Below are 25920 nucleotides of genomic sequence, written 5' to 3' on the forward strand. Positions count from 1 at the left end.
ACAAGGAGAAGCGTGATGGTAAAGGCCATGAATTAAGAATATCACATGTTGCTATAATAATAAAAAGGAAAAAAATAAAAGAAAAGAAAAAGAGCATTTAAAGAAACATCTTTAAATTGCCATTTGCTTTACCATTACAAATATCAAGCTACAATCCTATTTATAGACTGACACAGAAGATGTTATAGACAGGTAGGTTAAGACCTGTACTAGGCATTTACCTGATACATGTCCTGTTATATTCCACAGATATAAGGAACAGCACAAAAAACAATAGTTTTTATCAGGAATTCATTTATACACAGTGAAACATTCCTCAATAGATGATTCCTCTACAACAGTCTACTCAAGAAGTAGAACAACTAATAAGCAGGATAGGACTTTCCCCAATGATAGCCATTAAGATTATTTCCAAGGTTAGAATAAAGTGGTTAAGACTAGGGTACATTCACCCAATCGTAAATTATATGAAAATTAGTCTAGAAAGTGTTCAGAGAACACCAAGAAAAATTAAATAAAAGTGTCTATAAATGGAAGTGAAGTCCAGTTACCGATTTTTTGCATTAAGTGTAAACCAAGTACTTGTTTAAAACTATAGAATTTGTACTAGTAATAGCTGCAAGAATCATTTTTAGAATTGCCACCTAACTAAACAAAAATTTAAGTCACGTTTTCCCTGAGAAAATGAACATCAAGAAGTGGATCAATATGGAGATATTTCTCAGTGGCACAGTGTTTGCCTAGCATGTGCAAGGTCCCAGGTTTAATCCCAAGTACTGGAAATAAAAAGAGGATCAACACATTAGTCTTATTCCTTACCTTGTTTATATACATATGAAATACTGTATACTTTATCACTAGGGGAAAACACAAGAAATCTAAAATTATTTAGCTATTCTATTCTTGTGAATGAGTCTTTAAGACTTTTGTGGCTTGGAAAGTGAGACAGGAGGATCATGAGTTCAAACCAGCCCCAGCAAAAGTGAGGCACTAAGCAACTCAGTGAGACCTTGTCTCTAAATAAAATACAAAATAGGGATAGGGATGTGGCTCAGTGGTTGAGTGCCCCCGAGTTCAATCCCCAGTACCGAGAGAGAGAGAGAGAGAGAGAGAGAGAGAGAGAGAGAGAGAGAGAGAGAGAGAGAGATTGATTGATTTCTGTGGCAAAGACAAGTAACTGTATTCCAAAAGAAAATTTAAGATTGAAAAAAAAATAGATGAGAAATAGGATATTTCCCAATTGCCTAAATCTGCCTATGATTTAATTCATGGAAGTAATATTCTTTTTTTATATTTATTTTTTAGTTATAGATGGACACATATCTTTATTTTATTTTTATGTGGTGCTGAGGATCGAACTCGGTGCCTCACACGTGCTAGGCGAGCGCTCTACCTCTGAGCCACAATCCCAGCCCCTGGAAGTAATATTATTGATATTCAAAATTATCTACTAAATGGTTAATCTCCATTGATAATGGTTAACGATTTTAAGATCAAAATAAAAATTATATAAATATATCCAGATTCTTAAACATGAATTTGTTCAATTAACAAATATTTACTGAGTAGCTATATACCAAACTCTGTTCTAGGCACTGCAGACATAGCATAAACAATGAAAGCAGAGTTGTTTCCTCAAGGGAATTACATTCTAGTAAGAAGAGAATATTTCACATGGCAGGCATTATAATGAAAAACAGATCAAAGAGTAAAGACTTCGGGCATAAAAGCAAATGTCTTGAGGCAGAAAAGCATTGTGGAGGTTCAAAACCAGGAGACAAAGAATGGTAGAAAATAAATCAAAGGTAGCAAGGAGCAGACAATGAGTCTAAAGAACAGCTCCATGCTTTCTGCAAGAGAGCTACAGTTCCATAAATTTAGGATATGAGTCAAATGATGGTAATGACTGTCTGGTCCTGCTCATAAGGTGTTTTAACCTTGCAGGGCAGGGGTGAGGTTGGAGGGGAGCAGTTTGCTGGGGATCTAACCCAGGGCCTTGCACATGCCAGGCAAGTGCTCTACCAATGAGTTAGAGCCCCAGTTCTCATAGGATACATTGAAGGAAAGGTTATATTCTACCAGTCTCTGTATTCCTGGAGGCTAGCACATAATTTACACCCAAATATTTAAGATTAAGTTTAGAGAATTATTTTTCTAATGATTACAGAATGTTTACATACAACACCAATTGTCAGATGCTTACATGATTTCTTCTGTAGCTGGTACCTCCAACATTAAGTTAATAGTAACAATGAGAGATACCATAGCTATATATAATAGATCAATAAAGAGAAGTGAATAAAGGATCTAGAGTTCATTCTCATTAATGGGGTAAAGCTGAATACAATAGTAGCATTGAGCTACCATCTCAATTTATTTAAACTTAAAAAATACTAGATTCACTTCTAATTCAGCTAGATAAAAATTCTTTCAAGGAAGAACAAAAAATGAAATAAACTCACCCAATAGATAGGAATAAATAAGATGGCTGACCCCATCTTATTTCCAAGGCCCAACAACACAGTTTATTAATAATGATTATCACTATAAACATCTAGAGTAGGTACTTGAAAAATTACAGCTTATGGGTGAACAGCTAGACACACTCTGAATGAAGAAAGCTTAATTAAACAAAATCTAAAACAAGTCAGAATGGTTCAAAGGTTCATAATTCACATTTGGTCCCCCTACTATATCAGGCTGACACCAAATTCACAATTGTGGATGGGGATTCACAATTGTGAATGGGAATCCTGATTTAATTAGATCCCATGGGCCAAGCAACCCAAAATTGCCCCATCCCAGTTTTTTTTTGTTTGTTTTATTTCCTTTCATTTTGAGATGAGGTCTTATAGTGTTGCCTTTAACTGTTGTGAGTGGCCTTTAACTCACAATTCTTTAGCCTTGATTTCCCAATTCTCCTGTTCTCAGCCTCCCAAGTAGCTGGGATTACAGGTCCATACCATTCCAGGCCAGAGCATTTCTTTATTTCGTTTTTTTCTTATGGTAATGGGGCCTGAATCCAAAGGCACTCTACCAGTGAGCTACATTTCTCCAGTCTTTTTTATTTTTAGGCAGGGTCTCACTAAATTTCCCAATCCTCCTGCCTCAGCTTCTAGTGTAACTGATTATAGGCTCAGGCGGCTCTGCCAAATTCCAAAGCATTTCTTTTGAAGTTCAAAAACGTAAAAACTAGCCAGGCAACTGAGCCTGTAATCCCATCCCAGCAGCTTGGGAGGCTGAGGCAGAAGGATCATGAATTCAAAGCCAGCCTCAGCAAAAAGTGAGGTGCTAAGCAACTAAGACTCTGTCTCTAAATAAAGTACAAAATAGGGCTGGGGATGTGGCTCTGTGGTTAAGTGCCTTTGGGTTAAATCCCTGGGGGGGAGGAGGGGAGGGAGGGAGGAGGGGAGGGGGGGAGGGAGGGAGGGAGAGGGAGAGAAAAAGAATATAAAAACTAAAAATGGTAATAGTTAATTTAGTTCTGCTTGAATATATATGATAACTCAAATATTAAGAGACTAAAGAAATTAAAATTGAAGCATTAAAAGCAGAGAGCTACATTTTAAAAAAGAAGAAATCATGTAAGCATCTGGTAGTGCTTTCTTTTTTTTAACAACAAAATAAACAGTAATGATACTCAAAAAAAAGGAAGTAAGCCTCTTCTTACAAACAGGTGTTAGGGTGTACAAATCAAGAATCAAGCATTAAAATCTTTCTTGTGGAGTATTTTTTTTTTCTTTTTTGAAACTAGAAAATTTGGGTTCAAACATATCATACTTGCCAGATTCCCTATAAAATCCATGACGGCCAAGAAACCGTAACACTATAAAGCTACATACTGCCAAATTTAAAACTTTACATCCCCCACAAAGTAACTGATAGGTATAAAACAAATGCTAAAAGCTAAGTTAAATATTAAACAAAATTGACTGCCCTTAGATGTGTTCTAAAGAGTTAATGCAGTGAGTTTTTACTTTTCTGTGACTGAATTCATGTGTCACAAAGCTGAGCTTTCTTGGTTTGATCTTACCTTTGATTTATTAATTACATGATTAATACTGTATTTTCTAGAGTCAGGCAGATTTGAAGCTAGAAATAAACAGATTTTTTATATACAAATAGAGGCTCCTCAAAATGACACAAAGAGCAAGCTGGTTTTAATATTGAAAAGAAACCTAAATGATTTTCTAAAATGACATTGAAAGTAATCAACCACTTTTCAAAAATTTTCTTCCAAAACTTAAAAATGAAAAAGAAAAAAAGGAAATGTTCTTTGAGACAATGCTTTTTTTAAAAAATTTTCAACAGATGGTCACTCACTAATTTCCTTCCCTATTTCAAAGAAACCACAGAGCATTAGGGCTTAGAAAATAACCCAGCACATATTTTGACAATGCTAAGAATTTCACATTTAGAGGAAAGAAGAATTTTAAAGCCATGACCAAAATCCTGTAGAAATGCTGATCTTCAAAACAACCACAAGACACATTACTCAAAAAAAAACCACTTACCTTGAGAAAATTCTTGACTCTCTCAGGATCATAGCAGTTGCTTTCTCTGCAGATTCTTTCAACTTCTTTGATCTGCCCAGTCTTGCAAGCGGCCTGAATATATTTAAAGTGCACATCTGGGTCCTGACTAAAGTTAACAATAGATCCCAGAAAATAAAACAGACCTTGAAGAGACAAATAATTGAAATTAAGCACAGAAGCATTTTTGAGAATGACAGAACTAAAAAACATTTTAGCTATTAAAAAAATAATGTACTTGAGAGAGAAGGATCACACATTCCAAGCCAGCCTGACATTAGAAGGAACTTTGAATTAAATGAGTAGGGATATAGCTTATTTGTAGAGTGCTTACCTAGCATGTGTGAAGCCCTGGGTTGAATCCTTAGTACCATAAAAAAATAAAGCTCTGAACATTGTTATGCTAAATACTCAACTATAAATCCATTGCTTAAAAAGCTCAATAAGGTCAGGTACAGTGACTCTTTTCCATATGCAGTTAACAAAAAAATACAAAAGTAGTTTGAAAAGAATTTAATTCAGTGCTGTCCATAAAAACTTTCTGCAATGACAAATAAAGCTGTCCAGTGTCCAATGTGGTAGCCACTAAAACCATGTGGCCAATGAGCATAGCTAGAGTGACGAACGAACTAAAGTTTATTTTATGTTAATGACAAAATTTAAATAGCCATATGTGGCTACAGGCTAATGTACCAAGAGTAAATTAGTATATATTAAACATACAGAGAGCAACTAAGAACAGAGCAGGGAGGAAGAGCAGGAAGAAAAGATTAACATTAAACAGTCATGAGGTGGGAGGAAAAGGGAGAGAAAAGGGAAATTGCATGGAAATGGAAGGAGACTCACATTGTTATACAAAATTACATATAAGAGGTTGTGAGGGGAATGGGAAAAAATAAGGAGAGAAATGAATTACAGTAGATGGGGTTGAGAGAGAAGATGGGAGGGGAGGGGGGATAGTAGAGGATAGGAAAGGTAGCAGAATACAACAGTTACTATTATGGCATTATGTAAAAATGTGAATGTGTAACCGATGTGATTCTGCAATCTTTGTAATGTTTTGAATAACCAATTAAAAAAAAATTCCATTCACTTCGTATAGGTAACATTTTCGTTAATTTCTGGTTTATTGTTCCTATATTTCATTTTTCAAAAATAAACAAATAAAATAAATAATTATTATATACAAATTTATATTACATATGAATATATGCACAGGAATATATGTATATAAGTCTTTATATGTGTATAAAGAAACATTTGTCTTATGATATATATTCTCTAACATATATCTATAAATACATAAGTGTGTGTAGATCTATATATCTCTCTATATACTGTATTCTCTTGCATTTACTTTTAAATTTAATGTATCTTGGAAATCTCTTCACACTAATTCATAGAAGTACTTCTCATTTCTTTTCACAAGTGATAATACTCTTTTGTGACAACCATCAGCGTATGGCTGGGCATTTAGCTTTTTCACAATATTTTGCTAAAGTAGCAAATACCAAAATATGGTATTTTGGTATAAATATTTTTGTTGTTTCTCAGTATAATTTTGTTGGAAACTTTTTGTTTTGATATGCCTGGTAGAAATATATATTTTCTATATAAAGAAAACATTTAATATAATTAAAAATTTATATTACAAGTAATGGCAAAGTATAAAATCACAAGGGACTGTATATTACAAATGCTGTTGACACTTTATGAGATGATGTGAAACCAAACTGTTACATAACTGAAATAAAAGCATTTTGTAATTAAAAATAAATAAATAAATAAATAAAATAAACATACAGAAACTGAGATAGCAAAGAAAACTCTTACCCTTTCTGTCTAGAGCACTAATACTAGAAAGAGGGCAGAGAATAGGCTAACTGGAGACCGGAATTTAGCTAATGAACCAAGAACCACCTAATAGTTATTACACTAATACTATACAGCACTAGTTATCATCTAGGGGTTACCTGGCTTGTCACAACTGGTGGAGTCGATAGTACTGGCATCTAGTGGGTAGAAGCCAAGGATGTTCCCACATACAAAGGACAGCCCCCACAAAACAAAGAATGTCTACAGTACTAAAGATTAAGAAGTCTTGCTGTATAGTAGCAAGTCACAAAATGTCCTTGGGTGGAATCACTTGCTATTATGAGAATCAGACAAATAAGCATGAAATATTAGTATAAGTAATCATTAGTATTTTCATTTTATCCTGTTAGCACAAAGTCAATGTATATTTGTATCTTAAAATTCTGTCTTTAGTTCATCTATAAAGCATCCAGGCAGATAGTCCTGTATACTCCATAGGATCTGACATTTATTGAGAGAAATAAAAATTAAATAGTAAAATGTCCCATAAAATTAAGCATTTAGAAGGTGGCCTAATCATAAACATACCTCTTCCTGGCTATCTGAAGTGATTTTTAAGAAACTCCTACTTACCTTCAAAACTTTTGAAAGATTCAAAAAGTTCAATCAGAGATTGAGTTGATAGTTGTTCATGATACTTAGAAGCCACCTGAACACAGATCTGCAGATTCTGACGAATGTTAGCAGACAGCATGGCTCTGAGACATTCTAGAGAGTCTTCTACTGATAAGGACCCAAAGTAATTCACTAACCACTAGAAGACAAAATAAATGAATTAATAATGCTGAACCTCAAGGCAGTATGAAATTACTATGTTGTACTACAAACACATATTTAGCATACCAATTAACAGGTAAGAAATGAAATACCTCAGGGTTAAGAAGATGAGTATGAACAACTGCACGCTTTATATCATATAAATCAGTGAAGTGTTCTAATGCACGCTGCAGTAATCCAGCCTTTTCACAAAGCTGAGCAATATGAGCCCGATCATAATGTGTGAACATCTGATTCCCTAGAATAGCATCTGCAACCTATAAAACCAAACAGGATGAGTTCATTTTATCACCTCATTTATATCAGTAATTTCAACAGTGAACTGGTAAAATAAAGTACAAAAAAAAATTAGCTGAATTTTCTTGAATAAGGACTTGGTACTTCACAGCTTCAAATAACAATTTATAAATCTCTGAATAATTACTAAAAGGGTGTTGTAAACATCTAAATAGCATGAAGCACATACTTGAGGTGCATGCATAAGGTTCATCTCAAGCAACCGCGTCTGTAAAGGACCTTCAGATGGGCGATTATTCTTTAGAGCATCAAGTAAGAATGCAGTACATTGCTGGATTAGATTGTATTCCATGAAAACGTCCACAATCTACAAAACAAAACAAAAAGACTTTAAGATACTATTGACAAAACATGAATGAAACTAAGCACAATCTTAGTTTGACAGTGCTGGGAATTGAACCCAGGGCCTTAGTCATGTGATCTAGCACTGAGCTACATCCCCAGTCCATCATCTCTTTTTTATGTATAAAATCTCACAGAACAAAAACCATACTTAAGTATGGTGGTTCATGCCTGTAATCCCAGGAGTTCATTCTCAGCCACTTAGCAAGACCCCATCTCAAATTAAAAACTTAATATTATTTAGCAATATAACATTACACTTTAAGAAAAAATTTTGTCCTCTCCTCTCTGCTCTTCAAAAAAATAAAAGAATAAATAAATAAAATCTGCCCTTTAGAGACTCAGTTACTTATAGTTTTTTTTAATCTATGAAATATTTCAAAATATATAATAGCAGAATATAATCAAACTAATGAATTTAAAATTTTTATAAACTTCAAAAACATACAAGAGTACATAAAATATGCAGAACTCACTTGCACTTTCTACATGCCTCACTTCTTTCCCTGCTGACCAGTGGCAGCCACTCGCCTGTTTTATCATATACTAAATACGAGTATATCTATGAATAAGTGGTACTTGTTTTGTATGTTTTAAAACCATATAAATTGAATCAGAGTGTTTATTCTTCTCCAATTTTGTTTTATTAAGATACTTAATTAAGTTTAAGATACACAAACTGAAAATTTAGCCCATTTTCTACAAAGTTGTGTAAGTCAGATTCCCCCCTCACTCTCCATCTCAGTCAACTACAGAATATATTTGAATGCCATTACCTGTGTGATATCAGCAAGAGGCTCTTCATCCTGAACTAACATTTGAGCAAACTGCTGTCCCTGATCTGGACTGATACGCATTACATTTCTCAGCAGAAAGATCCAATCTGGAGTATATCCAACCTAAAAAGGGACAAAGAGTTAAACCCTGCTGCCAAGTTTCATTTTTATAGCATTTAAAGGCATTTTCTTTTTCTTTTTAAAATATGTTTTTAGTTGCAGATGGAAACAATATCTTTATTATTATTCTTTTTTTATTTGTTTATTTTTACATGGTGCTGGGGACCAAACCCAGAGCCTCAGGCATGCAAGGCAAGCGCTCTACTGAGCTACAACCCCAGCCCCTTAAAGGCATTTTCTACAACAAAATCTTGCTAACTATTAGTGAAAGCACAAATTCATTTATAACTTACAATGCTCAATTAAACTTTGGTTTTGACATATCTGAATAACTATAAATTTAATAATTGATTTATCCATTTTCAACAAATGACCATTGCAACATTTGTTCTGACATGTTAAACACACTCCTCTTATCCTAAATTCTTACAAGCCATGCAAGAGTAATTACCTCCATTTTCTCACATTTTCAGTTAGTGTAAATTCTACATATCAGACTTCAGATAGGATTTTTATACATTCCCAAGTAATTCAAAATTTAAGGAAATTCACCATTGAAGTAACAGAATATAGGCTGATTTCTCTTAATAATTTCAGGAATTTATGCTGAAAATGTTTCATTGAACTCACTTTTTTAGCATACAAAACAATCTTCTGAACTTGACCTGTTTCTGCAAAGCACTGAATGACTTTATTTGGAACATTAGCCCTTAGGTACACACTAAGTGCCAATGTAGGGTCCACAGATTTTACAAGATCACCCAGTTCTTCGGAACATTCCAGCTGTCCAAAGGAAAAAGATATTGGTTAGTGATCAATGAGCTGTTTTATAAATGAACAGTTGATACTATTTCCCTATATAAATAATTAATGATAGACTTAATTACTCAATTTCCTAGAATTATTATAAATATGCAGGGATTATGGCTGGTAACACTCTTGATATTACATTCACAGCAATGTCTTAGAAATACTGCCCAAACTTCACACTTACAGATATTAACAACTACCTTGTTAGGAGTGTAAGTACTTTACTTTCAACAGAACCTTACACCTGGTAAGAATATTAGGATAATTAGATTATGTGGCCTCAATTTTTTAAAAAATGATGCAACTTTTTTTAAAAAAATAATTATTTTAGTTGTTGATAAACCTTTATTTATTTATATGTTGTGCTGAGAATTGAACCCAGTACACCTCATATATGCTGCAGTGCTGGTGATAGAACCCAGGGCCTGGTATATGCTAGGCAAACATTCTCTCATTGAACTATATCCCAGCCCAATAATATAACTTTTAATGTAATGTCAAATGAAAATTTGAAATTGAAGGAACAAAACAAGATCACTGCAAAGATCATTATTAAAACTAAAGTATAACCTATATGTCTGAAGGACCTAAATTCCATCACATTCTTGAATTTAGGATTAAAACTGTGCTGGGTGCAGTGGTGCACACCTGTAATCCCAGCAACTCAGGACACCGAGGCAGGAGGATTGCCAAGTTCAAAGCCAGCCTCATCAACTTTAATGAGACCCTGTCTCAGAATAAAAAATAAAAAGGGCTGAGGATGTAGTTCAGTGGTAAAACAACTCTGGGTTAAATCCTTTTTTTTTAAGAGAGAGAGAGAGAGATGAGATGAGATGAGAGAGAGAGAGAGAGAGAGAGAGAGAGAGAGAGAGAGAATTTTTTAATATTTATTTTGTAGTTTTCAGCGGACACAACATCTTTGTTTGTATGTGGTGCTGAGGATCGAACCCCGGCCGCACGCATGCCAGGCCAGCACGCTACCGCTTGAGCCACATCCCCAGCCCCTGGGTTAAATCCTTAATACCAAAAAAGGAGACTTAAAGTTGCAAGGCAAGACACTAATTTTACAAGGTCAAAGAGATAAAAATTTAGAATTTTTAGGTGATATACAGGCAGATACCCATCTATAATTCAAACTTTCTTAGCTACCCAATTTAGAAATCAGATTCCTAAAAGTTTTGTTTTATATGCAAGTTGATTTTCTACTTTTAATGATAACTTCAGAGGCTAGCTCTCATAACCAAATGTTTTGCTGAAAATTAGAATGCTTATGAGAGCCTATATCCTTTTCCTTTTTCTCTGGTACTGGGAATCAAACCCAGTGCTTTGAGCATGCTAGGCAAGTGTTTTATCACCAAGCTACATGCCCAGACCAGAGTCTGTACATCTTAACTGAACATGCTAACTAAAGAAGAGTTGACCAGTGCTCTCTTGGAATAAATGAATCCTGTGTGACTGTTCACAAAAAGAGTGACACCCAAAAAGCTGTTACATAGGTCAACTCAGTTACCTTGGCTGTTCCCATCCTCCCTTATCTTAAACAATTAGGACGGACCTCAAATACTCGCTAGTGTGGCTAGTAACTATTCTTCAGCAGAGACTCCTGTCCAAGCATCCCAACTCTGAAGTACTATCCTCCAATATCCTCTAAGATTGCCAGAAGCTGGGTCAAGAAACAAGGACTTAGAATTAGTAATGTAAAACTACCACCAACATACACTAATGGTGAAAGGTATTAATTTTAAACTTATTTGAGTGTTTTGAACAGTGCTACCTTTACTTCTCTACAATGGCATAAAACATGGAATTTAATACTACAACTTGGTGCAGAAAGGCTTTTTGTATAGTGCTATGAAAAAAACTAATAGTAGTAACAGATTGCTTAAATTTGTGTGGTGTCTTACAAATAAGTAACATGTAGTGGTTGTCTGTTTCTCAGTCACTATTTCATGTAAGAAATAATGTGCTCTAAAAAACAGTATATTCACATGCTCTGTGTAATGAGAAATTAAGTACTGGGTAGATCTAAAAGGCAAAGAGAAATCCCACAGAATCCTAAAGCCAGTTAATATTTTTTAAAAAGTTCCCATGTAAAACCAAGTTAAATATTTTTTCATGTAATACCAATTTACATTTCATGAAATCACTATCAAACAATATCACATTGCTAATCGGTTTGCTCTCTTATTAATATATGTATGATCTGGCACGTTATACAACAGTTTTTCTTTACATGTGTTTACCAGCAGCAAATATCACAATTTTGATGACACTCTGGAAGTTCTAAAAGAAAAGACAACTTGCATTGCTCGAATTACTGTGAATACAGTTGTTGAATGTAGGATAAAGAATATATTCCTATGTTCAAAAGAATTTCACATACATTAACAAATATGACTACATGCTGGAATAAGCATTTTGCCCTAAGCTTTTGTTAAAAAGAGCCAAAGAACTCCAGGTCAGTAATTTTAACTATCAAGCAAGAATCTTGAATTCTAATTATAAACCTAAACGAAGATATCTCACCTAAACATCCATAAAAATAGATTTTCAAAGGAAATAAATACATGCACTTTAAGCAATGTATTTTCTTATTCTATTTTAACAATAAATAATAAAGAGACATTTTGGTGTACAGCATAAACGATTTTAACTTGCTAACATTGTACTTAATTCAATCAAAGTAGAAATATGTCAATACAAATTAACATACCTTATCTTCTTTCAACCATTTCTCCAGAAGCTGTTTCCGACCTTGTTGAAGTACAGGTCTACACAACTCTAAGGATTCATATTTGTTTAACTGTCCCTGGTCCAAAAGGATTCCAAAGTACTGAAGTAGAGGAGAAGTCTGTCCTGGCTGAGCTGGGACACTCTGGAATCGCCGGATGGTGTCTGGAGTACGAAGTATTCCCTTTAAGAAGGAGAAATGTTAAGGACACCTCAAAGTGGCTCAAATACCACACAATCAATCCTATCTCTCTCTCTCTCTCTTTAAATTTTTTTTTACTTGTTGATAGACCCTTATTTTGTTTATTTATATGTGGTGCTGAGAATTGAACCCAGTGCCTCACACATGCCAGGCACACAGCCACAGCCCCCTGTATATCGAGTCAATCTTAAAAGGCATGAGTTCATCAAAAAGCTAAGCACCAAAAAAAAAACAAATAACCCAATCAATAAATGGGCCAAGGACCTGAACAGAAACTTCTCAGAAGGTGATATACCATCAATCAACAAATGTATGAAAAAATGTTCATCACTGCTAGCAATTAGATAAATGCAAATCAAAACTACTCTAAGATTTCATCTCACTCCAGTCAGAACGGCAGCTATTATGAATACAAACAACAATAAGTGTTGGCGAGCATGTGGGGGAAAATGCACACTCATACACTGCTGGGGGGACTGCAAATTGGTGCAGCCAATATGGAAAGCAATATGGAGATTTCTTGGAAAATTGGGAATAAAACCACCATTTGACCCAGCTATCCCTCTCCTTGGTCTATACCCAAAGGACATAAAAACAGCATACTACAGGGACACAGCCACATCAATGTTTACAGCAGCACAATTCACCATAGCTAAATTGTGGAACCAACCTAAATGCCCTTCAGTAGATGAATGGATAAAAAAAAATGTGGCATATATATACAATGGAATTACTCAGCAAAAAAAGAGAATAAAATCATGGCATTTGCAGGTAAATGGATGGAGTTGGAGAACACAATGCTACGTGAAGTTAGCCAATTCCAAAAAACCAAATGCCGAATGTTTTCTGATATAAGGAGGCTGATTCATAGTAGGGTAGGGAGGGGGATCATGGGAGGAATAGACAAACTCTAGATAGGGCAGAGGGGTGGGAGGAAGCAGTGGGTTAAGAAATGATGGTGGTGGGGCTGGGGATGTGGCTCAAGTGGTAGCGCGCTCGCCTGGCATGCGTGCGGCCCGGGTTCGATCCTCAGCACCACATACAAAGATGCTGTGTCCGCCAAATACTGAAAAATAAATATTAAAAAAAAAAAGAAAGAAATGATGGTGGAATGTGATGGACATTATTAACCAAAGTACATGAATGAAGTCACAAAATGGTGTGAATATACTTTGTATACAACCAGAGATATGAAAAATTGTGCTCTATATGTATAATAAGAATTGTAATGCATTCTGCTATTATATATAAAAAAATTAATTAAAAAATATTCAAAAAGGCATGAGTTCATCTATTAAAACTAAATTTCAAATCTTTACCAACTGTTATAAAGATTACATCAATGTCTATCATACCTCTAGTTTGATGTTACAAAATTATTCAGAATCAGAAATATACTAACTTAATTATGACATTAATATATAAAAGAATAAGCATAATCATGAATTAGTTATAGTTATTAAATAAGCTCACATTAAATCAAGTACAAATTTCATAATTTATACTAGTCAGGACGGTAACATCCAACATAAACCAACATAAAGGTAGACTGGAATACATTCAGTCCAATTTCTGATTGCTCTACCTTCTAAAATTAAAAAGAATCTGCTTAGGGCACAACTTTTAGGAATAAAATAAGCAGCTTCCATTTGAGTTCCAACAGTATTAAACATGAGTACTAAACATTATTACATCTATGTAAATTGTAACTGCCTAGATCTATAAATCCTTCTAACATGAGTTTTAAAACACTAATCAAATCTGGAGGCACTGACAATTAACTACTAAAAGAAAATGTAAACTGACAGTAGTTTCTCTGTGTAAAGCCGATTCCTCTTCTACCAATATTAAAAATAGGATATTTATTTTAACCCAATCATACAATTTCATTTTCATGACTATTTACCTTTGGTGCATTTGCAGCCACCTTTGCAGCCTCTGAGTAATTTCCCTGGGCAAAAAGAGCATTAAATTTCCGAGCAAAGAGTTCTTCAGCACCTGCTAAATTGTTACGTACAGCCATCCTCAAAGCCAAATCAGGATTTTGTAGGACATTGGTGATGTAAGGAATTATGTTTTCTTCTTCCACACACACCGACAGAACCTGCAATTCAATGAAAATGACTCTGAAGAAGCCTTGAATATAAATAAAACCTGGGGCTCACTGGGAGGAAATTTAAAGTATATTCCTTTTAATTTTATGTTTAAAATTTTTTTCCAGTAATTTTTTAAATTATATTTTCACGTCTAGCAGCCAAATTATACTCAATGGTTGGAAGAGCACAAGAGAAGGAATCACAGATTCCTTAAGCACCTAACATAATGTAAGACACATAGTAGTATCACAATAAATACAACATCAGTAAATGTAATTTCTAATTGCTTCTGTCCTAACAACAGTATACTCATCCTTGATCTTCCTTAAAACTCCACTGCCACAGAAATGCTGACTACCCTACTTGCCCCAAAAGCTAAATTATTGTCAATTGCCCTAGAGAAAGAGAGTCCTTTCCTGCCCATTCATCCTACTTCCCAATGCAGAGCTGGTTACACACACACACCCTAGTTTATAAACTACTCATACTATCCCTAAAAGTTCTTCTCAAACTATTACACTGATTATCTATTTCTCAGTCAGTAGTCCACATGAGGAAAGGAGCTTGACTTTGGTTAACCATATTACTAACAATAGGCAGTGTTCAGCACAAGCACATCCTTATATCTGTTGAATAAATGAAAACGGGAAATTTCTTTCCCAAGAAGTCAAAAATATTTAAGAATTCAGTAAACTAGATAAATGGTTAATAGTCTTCTCTGTTTCACTATTCCTTTGAAGAAAAATGAAGACATTTTCATCTCTGAGATTCTTTCTATAGGTCAGAACTCCATCCTTCAAACCTAGGCTATCCTGTATCTGCAACATGTCATTCTATTCTATATTAAAACATACTGTTAAAAGGAAGTAATTAAGGAGGTTTGGAGGTATAACTTAGAGGTAGAGATGCAAAGCACTGGAAAGGTTCTAGTTTCAATCCCCAGCACCAAAAAAAAAAAAAAAAAAAAAAAAAAGAACAAATTCAGTTCAACTGTCTGTACTTCATGCTTTTCATGCTTTCTACTGATCACTACCTTAGTCTTCACCAAACATCAAATCCACAATTTCATCTCTTTTATTCTTTAAGACTGTTTTAGAAAATTTCTAGAAACTAGTTCTTCTATCGTCATGTATAACTAATTAGAACAAATAAATAAATGAAAAAAACCAATGAGGCACCATTTCATGTCATTATAATGAAAAGTCTGACAACATCAATACTTATTAAATATTGGCAAGGAGGGGAAAAGAAAGCTAATGATAATGCATTATTTTATTTATTGCTTAAGTTTCAAAGTTTCCTTACCTGCCCCTTTCTGTTTACTCCAATTATTCCAGCTGTAGCTTCATGAGGTGCAGTAACAAAGATTGTTTCTCCACTGATTCTATTCATGTAGATACAGGTACCAGTCTCAAGATCATAGAGGTGGATATAACCATACTTGGTAATCAAGAATACAACATCATGCTTTTCACTGATCTGTAAAAAGAAAAATCAACCCTTTAGTAAAATAATGAATTTAACCAAAAAAAAAAAAAAAAAATGTTTAGTACAATTCCATTTTGGAGATGTTTCCATCTCCAAAATGGAGAGGCTTATATGAAAAATGAAAAGGTAATATTTAAGGTTTCCCTCAATTTTATAGTACATTTAAATCTGGGATATCCCAAGCTCTTACATAAAACATATGAACAAGTATAAAATATATAAGACAAAAAAGAAGACAATTCTGATAACCTGACTTAATACATATTACACGGAAAAGTTATTTTGTTTTTTGTTAAACAAAGTTCACTAATAAACTTTATTTTAGAATAAAGCATCACATACATTGCATCAACTGTGAAATGATATTTGAAACAATTTCTTGTAAGAAGGGAGATTTTAAAAGCCCATTTGTTTTGCATTAAGATACCTGCATTGCAACAGGAAAGTCATTTTGTGCTTCTGGAGGAAAGAAAACATCTACTGCCTTCTTTGGAAAGGGTTGGTTCCCTGTAGGCGGTGTGCCAACTTCAATGATATGTAACTGATCAAAAGAAAATGAAATTCATGTAAATCTTTAAGCTGTTATCATAGCAGACTTGAAGCCCCAACCTGGAAACAATCAAAATTTCCTATAATAGGTGAACTGTGATTGAGACATCCATACCATGGGATACTCCTCCATAGGAAAAGGACACAAAATTCTCAGACACTATACCTAGGGTGTGAATGGCTGGGTGGGGAGCCTATCTAAAAAAGTCAAATACTGTATGATTCCTTTTACATAACATTCTTGAAGTAACAAAACTATAGATGGAGAATGAATTAAAGTTGCCACAAGTTAGCAATGGTGGGAGAAGGGGGACTATAAAGTCATGAGGAAAATCTCACAGTGATAGAATATTTATGTATCTTGAATTTACTTGTGAGGAAATGACAGAGACCGGTAGAATTCCTATTTTGTTTTAACTGTACTACACTCTTGCAACATGTAACTCTATTAGAAGAAACTGGGAAAAGGGCAAAGGGGATCTCTCTACACTGTCTTTGCAGCTCCCTTTGAATCTATATTATTTCAAAGTAAACACTTTGAATATATGAAATAATCCCACCTCAATCTCCTTGAAATAAAGGGCACAGAATGGTAATACATTACATACAAACACACTTTCTCATGATTTTCAATTATAATTTAGTATTTCCAAACAAAATCTAATTTATTAATTTACTGCTGTGTACCTATTCTAACACAGGAGAGTAATATATACCTAAGCTGTCTCTCTTCATATACATCCTATAGAAGTAGATAAAACATTTTGGTTTAAAATGCATGATCCTGTACATCAAGAGAAAGAAAACAATGTCAACAGGATACTATTTTATGTTTTTCTTAATATACTAACAAAAAACAATTCAGTTTCCAAGATATGCCACATGAAAGTTACAAGTTCTCATCTTTTATTAGGATGACTAGCCAAATTGAAAAACTAGTGTCTCTCTTCAAATCATGGCAGAGCCAGTAATGGTGGCACACAACTGTGATCCCTGCAACTCGGCAGGCTGAGGTTGTTTGAGGACAGCCTCAGCAGCTTAGCAAGACCCTATCTCAAAATAAAAATTAAAGAGGACTGGGGTATAGCTCAGTGGTAAAGCACTCCTGGGTTCAATCCCCAATACACTCCTCTTAAGAAGTCTTAGCAGACTCCTAATATAGAACAGGTAGAGGGGCTGGGGATGTGGCTCAAGCAGTAGCGCGCTCGCCTGGCATGCGTGCGGCTCGGGTTCGATCCTCAGCACCACATACAAACAAAGATATTGTGTCCGCCGAGAACTAAAAAATAAATATTAAAAATTCTCTCTCTCTCTCTTTATTAAAAAAAAAAAAAGAACAGGTAGAAAGTAAACAGGCTCAAGAAATAGGTTTTCAGACATTCTTAAAATGATAACTGAAACTTTTCAGTACTAGTTTTCAAAAAAAATGCCCTACCCTTCTATCCTAAGGATAGAAACTAGTTTCTAAACCTATTTTGTCTTCTGGTTTAAATTCCATCAATTCTTATCTGAATATCAGTGTTTTCTATCCTTATTATATTGAGGTAGGATTACTCCTCAATTCAGAAATTTTAGGCAGAATTGTACCTCTCTCATTGCACATGTTTCCTCCCCAACTGAGAGACTGTAGATGATCATATTTTAAGCAATCTCTATCTTAATTCTTTAAAAAATCAGGGAAAAAGACATATGTTCTAACAAAGTTAAAGGTAATTTATGGTTTGCCAAGAATCTACACAATCTTCTTGACTGGCTACAGAAAGGACAGCGAATAGTGCCAGCCTTCCCTTGCAGAATTACCCAAAACTTTTATTCCACTCTTCTCAGAGCTAAGAGGCAGACAAGTAACTTTGCTTACACTGGAATTCAAAGAGGGAGTTCAGGACATGAAGTTATTAAGACTTTAGAACTGCTGCTCTGGCAAAGGAAATGGCAGGCAAACTGATTCTCCAGGGATCCAGCAGTGAAGGCATAGTAAAAACAGAAGTGTTAAAGTTCTGTAGCACGATTTTTGGTTGGAACCTTGACTGCTGTCCATTCTCCCTTATTTCTCCTCATTCTTCAAACTTGGTTGTACAGGCATCCTTGCTACCATCAAGTATCCAATATCCTTTTACTAAATTTTCAGTGCTGTCAATCAGACCTGTTCCTGCTTTCTATAGCTTAAAAATTCAAACAAAGTACTTCCATTTGTCCAGGTGATTCTAATACATAGCCCAGGTTGATAATCTCTAACTTAAGGCAATGTTACTCAAAACATGGTCCACATTCCATCTATAATATCACGTAGGGTATTTTAAAAGACTGATCATGGGTACAACTTAAGGAATAAACTCTGGTTTAAAAAACATGAATATTTTAGCAACCCTAATGAGTCTATGCAGAGTAAAGTCAACAAACACTAATGTAAGGCCTTTCATATAAAAGAAACCAAAATAAAGCATGAGAACAGCTGACAGAAAAAAACTGTGAAGAATACTATTTTAGAAAAATATTACTAGACAAAGTATTTGAATACATTAAGTCACCACAAATCTGAACATTAATAACAGATGGGAGATGATTATTTTGAATTTAGAGGACTAATCAATTAGTATCTTAGGTGGCTGAGGCAGGAGGATCTCGAGTTCAAAGCCAGCCTCAGCAATTTAGCAAGGCACAAAGCAACTTAGCAAGACCCTGTCTCTAAATAAAATATATATATGCATGTCTGTCTGTATGATATATATATATATATGAGCTGGGGATGTAGTTCAGTGGTTATGTACCCTTGGGTTCAACCCCTACCCTCCACGCCCCCCAAAATACAACAAATCTTACCTTCCCCCCAGCTTGACCTCGTACTGCAAAACAAAATAAAGTTGACTCTTCCGCATTTCCTTCCATTTTAAACTGTGCAAAGCTAGCTGCATGTCCTTCAATGGGCTGAGATACTTTCCTATCTACAGAATACAGCTGCATAGCTCCCACCACACGATTTTGCTATAAAAGACCAAAGAAAATAAAGTATGGGGACCCAATGAATCAGTAAGTTCCAGATTCATCAACAAGTGAAATAATTAAATACTTAAATCATCTTCAGCAGAATTTATAATTCATTATTAGTCTTTGAATGTAGATTTAACATATCTTAACTTGAAATTCAGCTCAGAGCCAGGTGGTGGTGACATGTGTGCCTGTAATCTCAGAGACTCAGAAGGTTAAGGCAGGAGGATCACAAGTTCAAGGCCAGCCTCAATAACTTGGCAAGGCCCTAAGCAACTTAGCAAAACCCTATCTCAAAATGAAAAATAAAAAGGGCTAGGAATGTACCTCAGAAGTTAAGTGTCCCTGGGTTCAATGCCCAGTACGACACAAAACAAAAAGCTCCAGCTCTGAATATTACCTTATTAAAGCTTAACATGTTTAAAATATGATTTATATTTTACCATGATTTATACTCTTAATGCAAAAGATATTTAAAAATTAATTCTGCAGAAGAGTATATATTCACTCTATAGTAAGTTCCAAGCCATGTTAACTGAAGTCAATTTCTATTTAATCTTCAAGTAAGAGCTAAAACAATAAGAGCTCTGAAATTCTGTCAGCATAAAGGAGTTAAGCCATCAACCTCTATTTGCAATAAAAAAGAAAAAAAAAAGGGAGAAAAAAGTCTTCAGTCAAATTTAACAGGACTAAGTAGAAAAGACCTACTTCAAAATAAATTTCATCTGACAAAATAGTTCTCTATAAATCTTTTGTTTATCAAAAACTAGAAAAATGTTACCTGTGCAGATATGCCAGTTAGAAGTAACCACTTCTGCTTTGCATCTGTGCGATAATTGATAATCTGGCATCCTGCAAGGCTAGAATGGCGATCAAACATTTTCACTGGTTGAGATTCTCCTTCCATACTCCAATGATAAACTGCATTATCCGTAACAAGAGCAACCGTATTCAAAGAAATCCATTTCCAAAAGGTGACATCATCGGTCATGGTATGGGCCTTCATTTTACTTTTCATTTCAATGTTAAATATCTGAAGAGTTTTCCCAGCTAAACACAGAAAAAAAAAATTATGAATCATTTAAAAAAAAATAACATTCAAGATAAATTATACCTAGCTTCACTAGCTCTGTAACTTCCAAAGTGGTTCTATAATAAGACTAATGACCAATTATAGAAGTCATATTTATAGAACAATGACCTTTAAAGATAATAGCTGAGATTAAGCAAACAATCTACAGCTACTTCTCAAGCAAAAACTATATTACCTCTAATAAAACACAATTTAAACAGAAAGGATGACTTCCACAGGATTCTAAATCCCAACTAAAACCAATTCTAAAAAACAGCTTTCATTAACAATGATGGAAAACAAAAGTTATAACCTTCATACTTGTAATTAAGTATGTTTTACAGATACTAAGATAGTTGTATGTATAATAGACAAAGCAAATCTAACAAACACAAAGAGAAAAATGTCTACTTTTAAAAATGCAGTCATCTCTCATCCAACTATATTTTAAGGAAACTGATTTTTGAAAAGAGCATCTACTTCAAAATTCTGCCTTGTTACCACATAAGAGAATTGCATGCTACATTTAACTGAAGATACAAAGGGAAGGCAAAGGTGCTGGAGAAAAGGAGAGGGAAACAAAGAGAGGACAAGTTTCAGGTTCTGTTAATATACTGGAGGTAAGAACAAAGTTCAAGCTTCATCCAGTTAAGACAGCAAGCATTTAGTTAAAGGAGGATGATGAAATTTGCCTTGAGTATTAAAAAATCCACTGAGTCAGAAACAAGGGCTTATCATTGTAATCCAAAAATCTATTACAGCCCAAAACTGATTTAATTGAAATTAATGGAGGTCAAAGCCATAGCTATCACTACACTATCCAGATTCATCCTTAGAGACCAAGGAAAACTCCATTCCTGAGCCACAGAGAATCTGGCTTCTAAAGGACAATAAACTGTAACACAAGGAGGGAGGTGGATGGTGGGAAAGGGACAAAGCGTAATAGCTTTGTACCACAACTTTTCTTACTACATATGAAAAAAAAACTTATAGAAGACAAAGTATATTATTTCCATCCCACATAAGATGTAAATTACAATCAGACTAGAAAAATTGTGAGAGTTATAGTCCTGTTTATAAAAAGAAACCATGAGGATTAAATCTGGCTTCAGAGAGCAACAGTATTTTGTAATGATTTACTTTCTTTTGCTGCCTTCCCCAGCCCCCTCATTATTAGACTTTTGTTTTTACATGATAGGGGTTGAAATATATGTAAGTGGGATGATTTGGGGAAGGGGGCAAAGGATGACAGCTCAACTCCATAATTTGGACAAACAGGCACAAAGCTATAATATATTTCACAATGCTTTAAAAATCTTGAATTTATTCTTTTTATGGAACAGGACAATAACTAATACAATCTAATTTAAAATAACTCACCATCTGCACACATAAGAAGGCATTAAGAAATGTGATAAGATAACAGTAACATTAAAAATAGAAAAGAATTGAAAAAATTTTAAACAATGGCCTTGTAAAATAGTTTTGAGAGCTGCTAAGCACTTTAAATTCTTTAAGGAGACTGAAGGGAGTCCAATACCTTAAAGTATAAAATATAGCATTTTGTTTCTATTAAAAAGTGATAACTGTCACAAAACTTCTGTTACCAGGTGAAAGCTGAACCATCTTTCCTTAAGATGAGATAAACTCTTGCCTTAGATACACATGGTTACTTATTAGTTTGAATATGCTCATTTGAACACTCTCACTACCCATTTACCTCAAAACTGTATTACAGGTTGAGCATCCTAATCTGAGAATCTAAAATGCTCCAATATCTGAAATTTTTTGAGCATAATGAAGCTCAGAAAGTTTTGGATTTTGATGCATTTCTGATTTTGGATTTAGGATTAAGAATGCTTAACCAGTAAAGTATATGAACATACTCCAAAATTTAAAAAACTTAAAAAATGTTGGTCCTGGGCTGGGGACGTGGCTCAAGCGGTAGCGCGCTCGCCTCGTATGCGTGCGACCCGGGTTCGATCCTCAGCACCACATACCAACAAAGATGTTGTGTCCGCCGAGAACTAAAAAATAAATATTAAAAATTCTTTCTCTCTCTCTCTCTCTCTCTCTCTCTCTCTCTCTCTCTCTCTCCTAAAAAAAAAAAAAAAAAAAAATGTTGGTCCTGAGCATTTCAGATAAGACATACTTAACCTGTGTTACTAAATATACAGTTTAAGTCATAAAGAAAAGTTTGGATAAAAAGTTCAACACCTCTAAGCTAGGCATAATAGCACATGCCTGAAATCTCAGTGACTTGGAAGGTAGAGGAAAAAGCAAGACCAGTTTCAACAACTAAGTGAGGCCCTAAGCCTTGAGACTTTGTCTCAAAATAAAAATAAAAGGTCTGGGAATGTGGCTCAATGGTTGAATTCTTCCTACTATCAAAGAAAAAAACAACAAAGCAAAAAAACGGGCAACGAAACGCCTTTTCAGGAGTCAATTTAATTGTTCTTGACCTAGCTTTCTTTATTTTTTAAATTGATTTTATTTTTTTTAAATATATGACAGAGGAATGTATTACAATTCTTATTACACATATAGAGCACAATTTTTCATATCTTTGTATAAAGTATGTTCATGCCAATGACCTAACTTTCTTTAAAACTTCTATTATAAAGGGTCAGGTACATTCTCATTTTAAAATTCAAAGAAAAAAGATTAATCATAACAGACGCTCCCAGATAGTCAAAACTACTGAACTCTGTTTAGAATGATAGGTTATACATTTCCTTTTTGTAACAACTAAAATTAGTCTGAATGATCTCAAATTCTGGATTTCTAAATTTTAATATTTACCTATATACACACACTTAACAATCAGTGTAAATTCAAACTGTGTTTATAACTTAATTATCTAAATGAAACAAAACTCTGAAATATAAAAATGAAAAAACAAGCGGATTATCATAATAAATTTTGAAATGTTTAGCTCCTAATACAGTAAAGGATATTTTACTTAGAATATATTACTAATTTATTTCCTCTAAAGAGATATTTTTAGCAGTTTTATATATCATAAAACTTAAGTATATTTAAGACTTAAAATCATTCCAAATTGATCTATTCTAAAACATTTCATAGAAATATCCCAAGTAGGGCTGGGGATGTGGCTCAAGCGGTAGCGCGCTCGCCTGGCATGCGTGCGGCCTGGGTTCGATCCTCTAGCACCACATACAAACAAAGATGTTGTGTCCACCAATAACTAATAAATAAATAAATATTAAAAAAAAAAGAAATATCCCAAGTAAAAACCATGAAAGTAAAGTTCAGTATTAGCCTTAACTTTGTATATCTTTTTATTTAATTCAATACACCTTAAAAAAAAAACCAATTATTGTACTGCATAAAATATATATAGGAAGAGTTTTAAGAAAAAAAATTCACAATCTTTTATACCTTTCAATGCAATTACTTTGCTAGCTGGATTCATGATGGCACTGTCTGCTGAAATCGGTCTTCGAATTGGATTACTTGGGTCATTCATATCAATGATTACCACCTGAGCCTGCTCGCCTACTTTTTCTCTAATGCAGATGAATTTGTCTGACTCCATAGTCAGGGTACTGAAGCCAATATTTGCTGGGTTGATACCAAGGTTCTGGAGCTAGAAAAAAATGAATAAACCACATTACCAAACTAGTTAAAAAAATTACATTCACATATTGTTATCATTATAAACCGTCACTTATCCATTAATGTAAGGTGACAACTTCATTAAAGTGAGGTAATTAATAGACAAATAATGGACCTTCACATCTTCCCATAAACATGGCATTCAATTGTTTCATTATAACTTCATGGTTATACACAAAGGTAGAAAAAATAGAGATGATTTTAAAAGAAAGCTCTAAGATTTGTGGCTCAAGGAATTTTAAGTTATCATGTTTCTTTGAACTACTGAACTCTTTTTCCCAGTACCAGGGATTGAAACCACAGGTGCTTAACCACTGAATCACGTTCAGTTGCTTAGGGTCTCTCTATATTGCTGAGTCTAGCTTTGAACTTGCAATCCTCCTGCATCAGCCCCCCAAACTGCTGCAATTACAAGTGTGCCACCATGCCCAAGAGAACCTATCTTCTCTTAATTTCCTGAACATTTAGTACAGTCACTTATTCACCTGCATTAGGCTTCAGGTATCTATAAATAAAGTTACAGAATAGTGAAAGATTTAGAATGCTACAGAGTTCTTGATCTAGAGGAACTTGGATTACCAAGAGTAGACAAGTACACCAAGTTACAATACTGTACAAAAGTGCCAAAACAAAGATAACAAGGGATGCTCTTTTGAAAAATGCCCCATAGCTTAAGGTAATGTCTTCAAGGAAGACACAGAAGAAAATTAAAGAGAATTCTCAAAAGAAGAAGCATGTGCTAAGGCACAGAGATACTAGTGTCTAAGGGAGTTACATGTACTTTTGCCACAACAAGAACGTAAACTATGAAAGGATTGTGGCAAACAAAGAGACAAGAGCTAGACTGAAAAACTAAAAGTACCTCAGTAAGAATCCTGAATTTGTTCTGTGGGCAGAGGGAGCTACTTAATGGTTTTAACAAGAAAAAATAAGGGAATTATATTTACTTTATATACTCAAAAGGCACTAAATATCTAAAAATAGCAGGTCTTTGAAAACCAACTAAGTGTGTAAGAACTTAAGCTCACTTATTACTGGAAGGTATCTCTACCAGAGTGGGTCATTAATATGCTAGGTGATTAAATATGATATGGACAAATTAAGTCCCACTGAAAGAGGGTACCTGAAGCCTTTATTTTTATTATCCATGGCCAGACTTCCTTCCTCCATTAGGTAATAAATTCACATGGCACAAAATACAAAAAGGAAAAAAAAAAAAAGCATACATACAAAAAAAAAAAAAATCAAATCTTTGCACCATCTTTGTCCCTCAGTAATAGTTTCCCTCCCTAGAGATCACCTCTAGACTGACTGAGCCAAGGTTAACTGTACTTTGTCTAATTCTTTTGACAAACTCTTCTGCTATTACTGCTGAAAAATAACCAGGCCAGGATCGATCTAAATAAGATACAGCTTAAGCCTGAGAGGCTATGATTTACTTTCACTTACCTCTTAGACCTCAATGACTATAGGCCTAAGCAGTTATAAAGTGTAGTTACTCAATCACTTAATACCAGGGGCAAGGAGTCAAACAACTGTCTAACCATTAATACAAAGATGGTAATAAAGGAGAATATTAACCAGTTTTACAAGCTTACGTATATGCCAAAATGCAAGCTAACTATAAGCT

General features: G+C 34.3%; 1 protein-coding gene across 2 annotated transcripts in view; it reads right to left on the reverse strand.

Moving 5' to 3' along the window:
- The window catches only part of Cltc (clathrin heavy chain), a 65415-nt gene that overhangs the window by 19547 nt on the left and 19948 nt on the right, over positions 1 to 25920 (reverse strand). For both annotated transcript variants that reach the window (XM_026398084.2, XM_026398083.2), the window contains exons 2-14: positions 24054 to 24261; positions 20361 to 20629; positions 19415 to 19576; positions 16473 to 16586; positions 15863 to 16036; positions 14368 to 14565; positions 12243 to 12443; positions 9350 to 9502; positions 8600 to 8722; positions 7651 to 7788; positions 7277 to 7441; positions 6981 to 7161; positions 4515 to 4678 (exon numbers count right to left, since the gene is read on the reverse strand). In XM_026398084.2, coding sequence (XP_026253869.1) covers positions 4515 to 4678; positions 6981 to 7161; positions 7277 to 7441; positions 7651 to 7788; positions 8600 to 8722; positions 9350 to 9502; positions 12243 to 12443; positions 14368 to 14565; positions 15863 to 16036; positions 16473 to 16586; positions 19415 to 19576; positions 20361 to 20629; positions 24054 to 24261 — 2250 coding nt within the window. The remainder of the gene's footprint in view (positions 1 to 4514; positions 4679 to 6980; positions 7162 to 7276; positions 7442 to 7650; positions 7789 to 8599; positions 8723 to 9349; positions 9503 to 12242; positions 12444 to 14367; positions 14566 to 15862; positions 16037 to 16472; positions 16587 to 19414; positions 19577 to 20360; positions 20630 to 24053; positions 24262 to 25920) is intronic.

The sequence above is a fragment of the Urocitellus parryii genome, chromosome 7 (genome assembly GCF_045843805.1).
Source record: "Urocitellus parryii isolate mUroPar1 chromosome 7, mUroPar1.hap1, whole genome shotgun sequence".
NCBI classification, from domain to species: domain Eukaryota; kingdom Metazoa; phylum Chordata; class Mammalia; order Rodentia; family Sciuridae; genus Urocitellus; species Urocitellus parryii.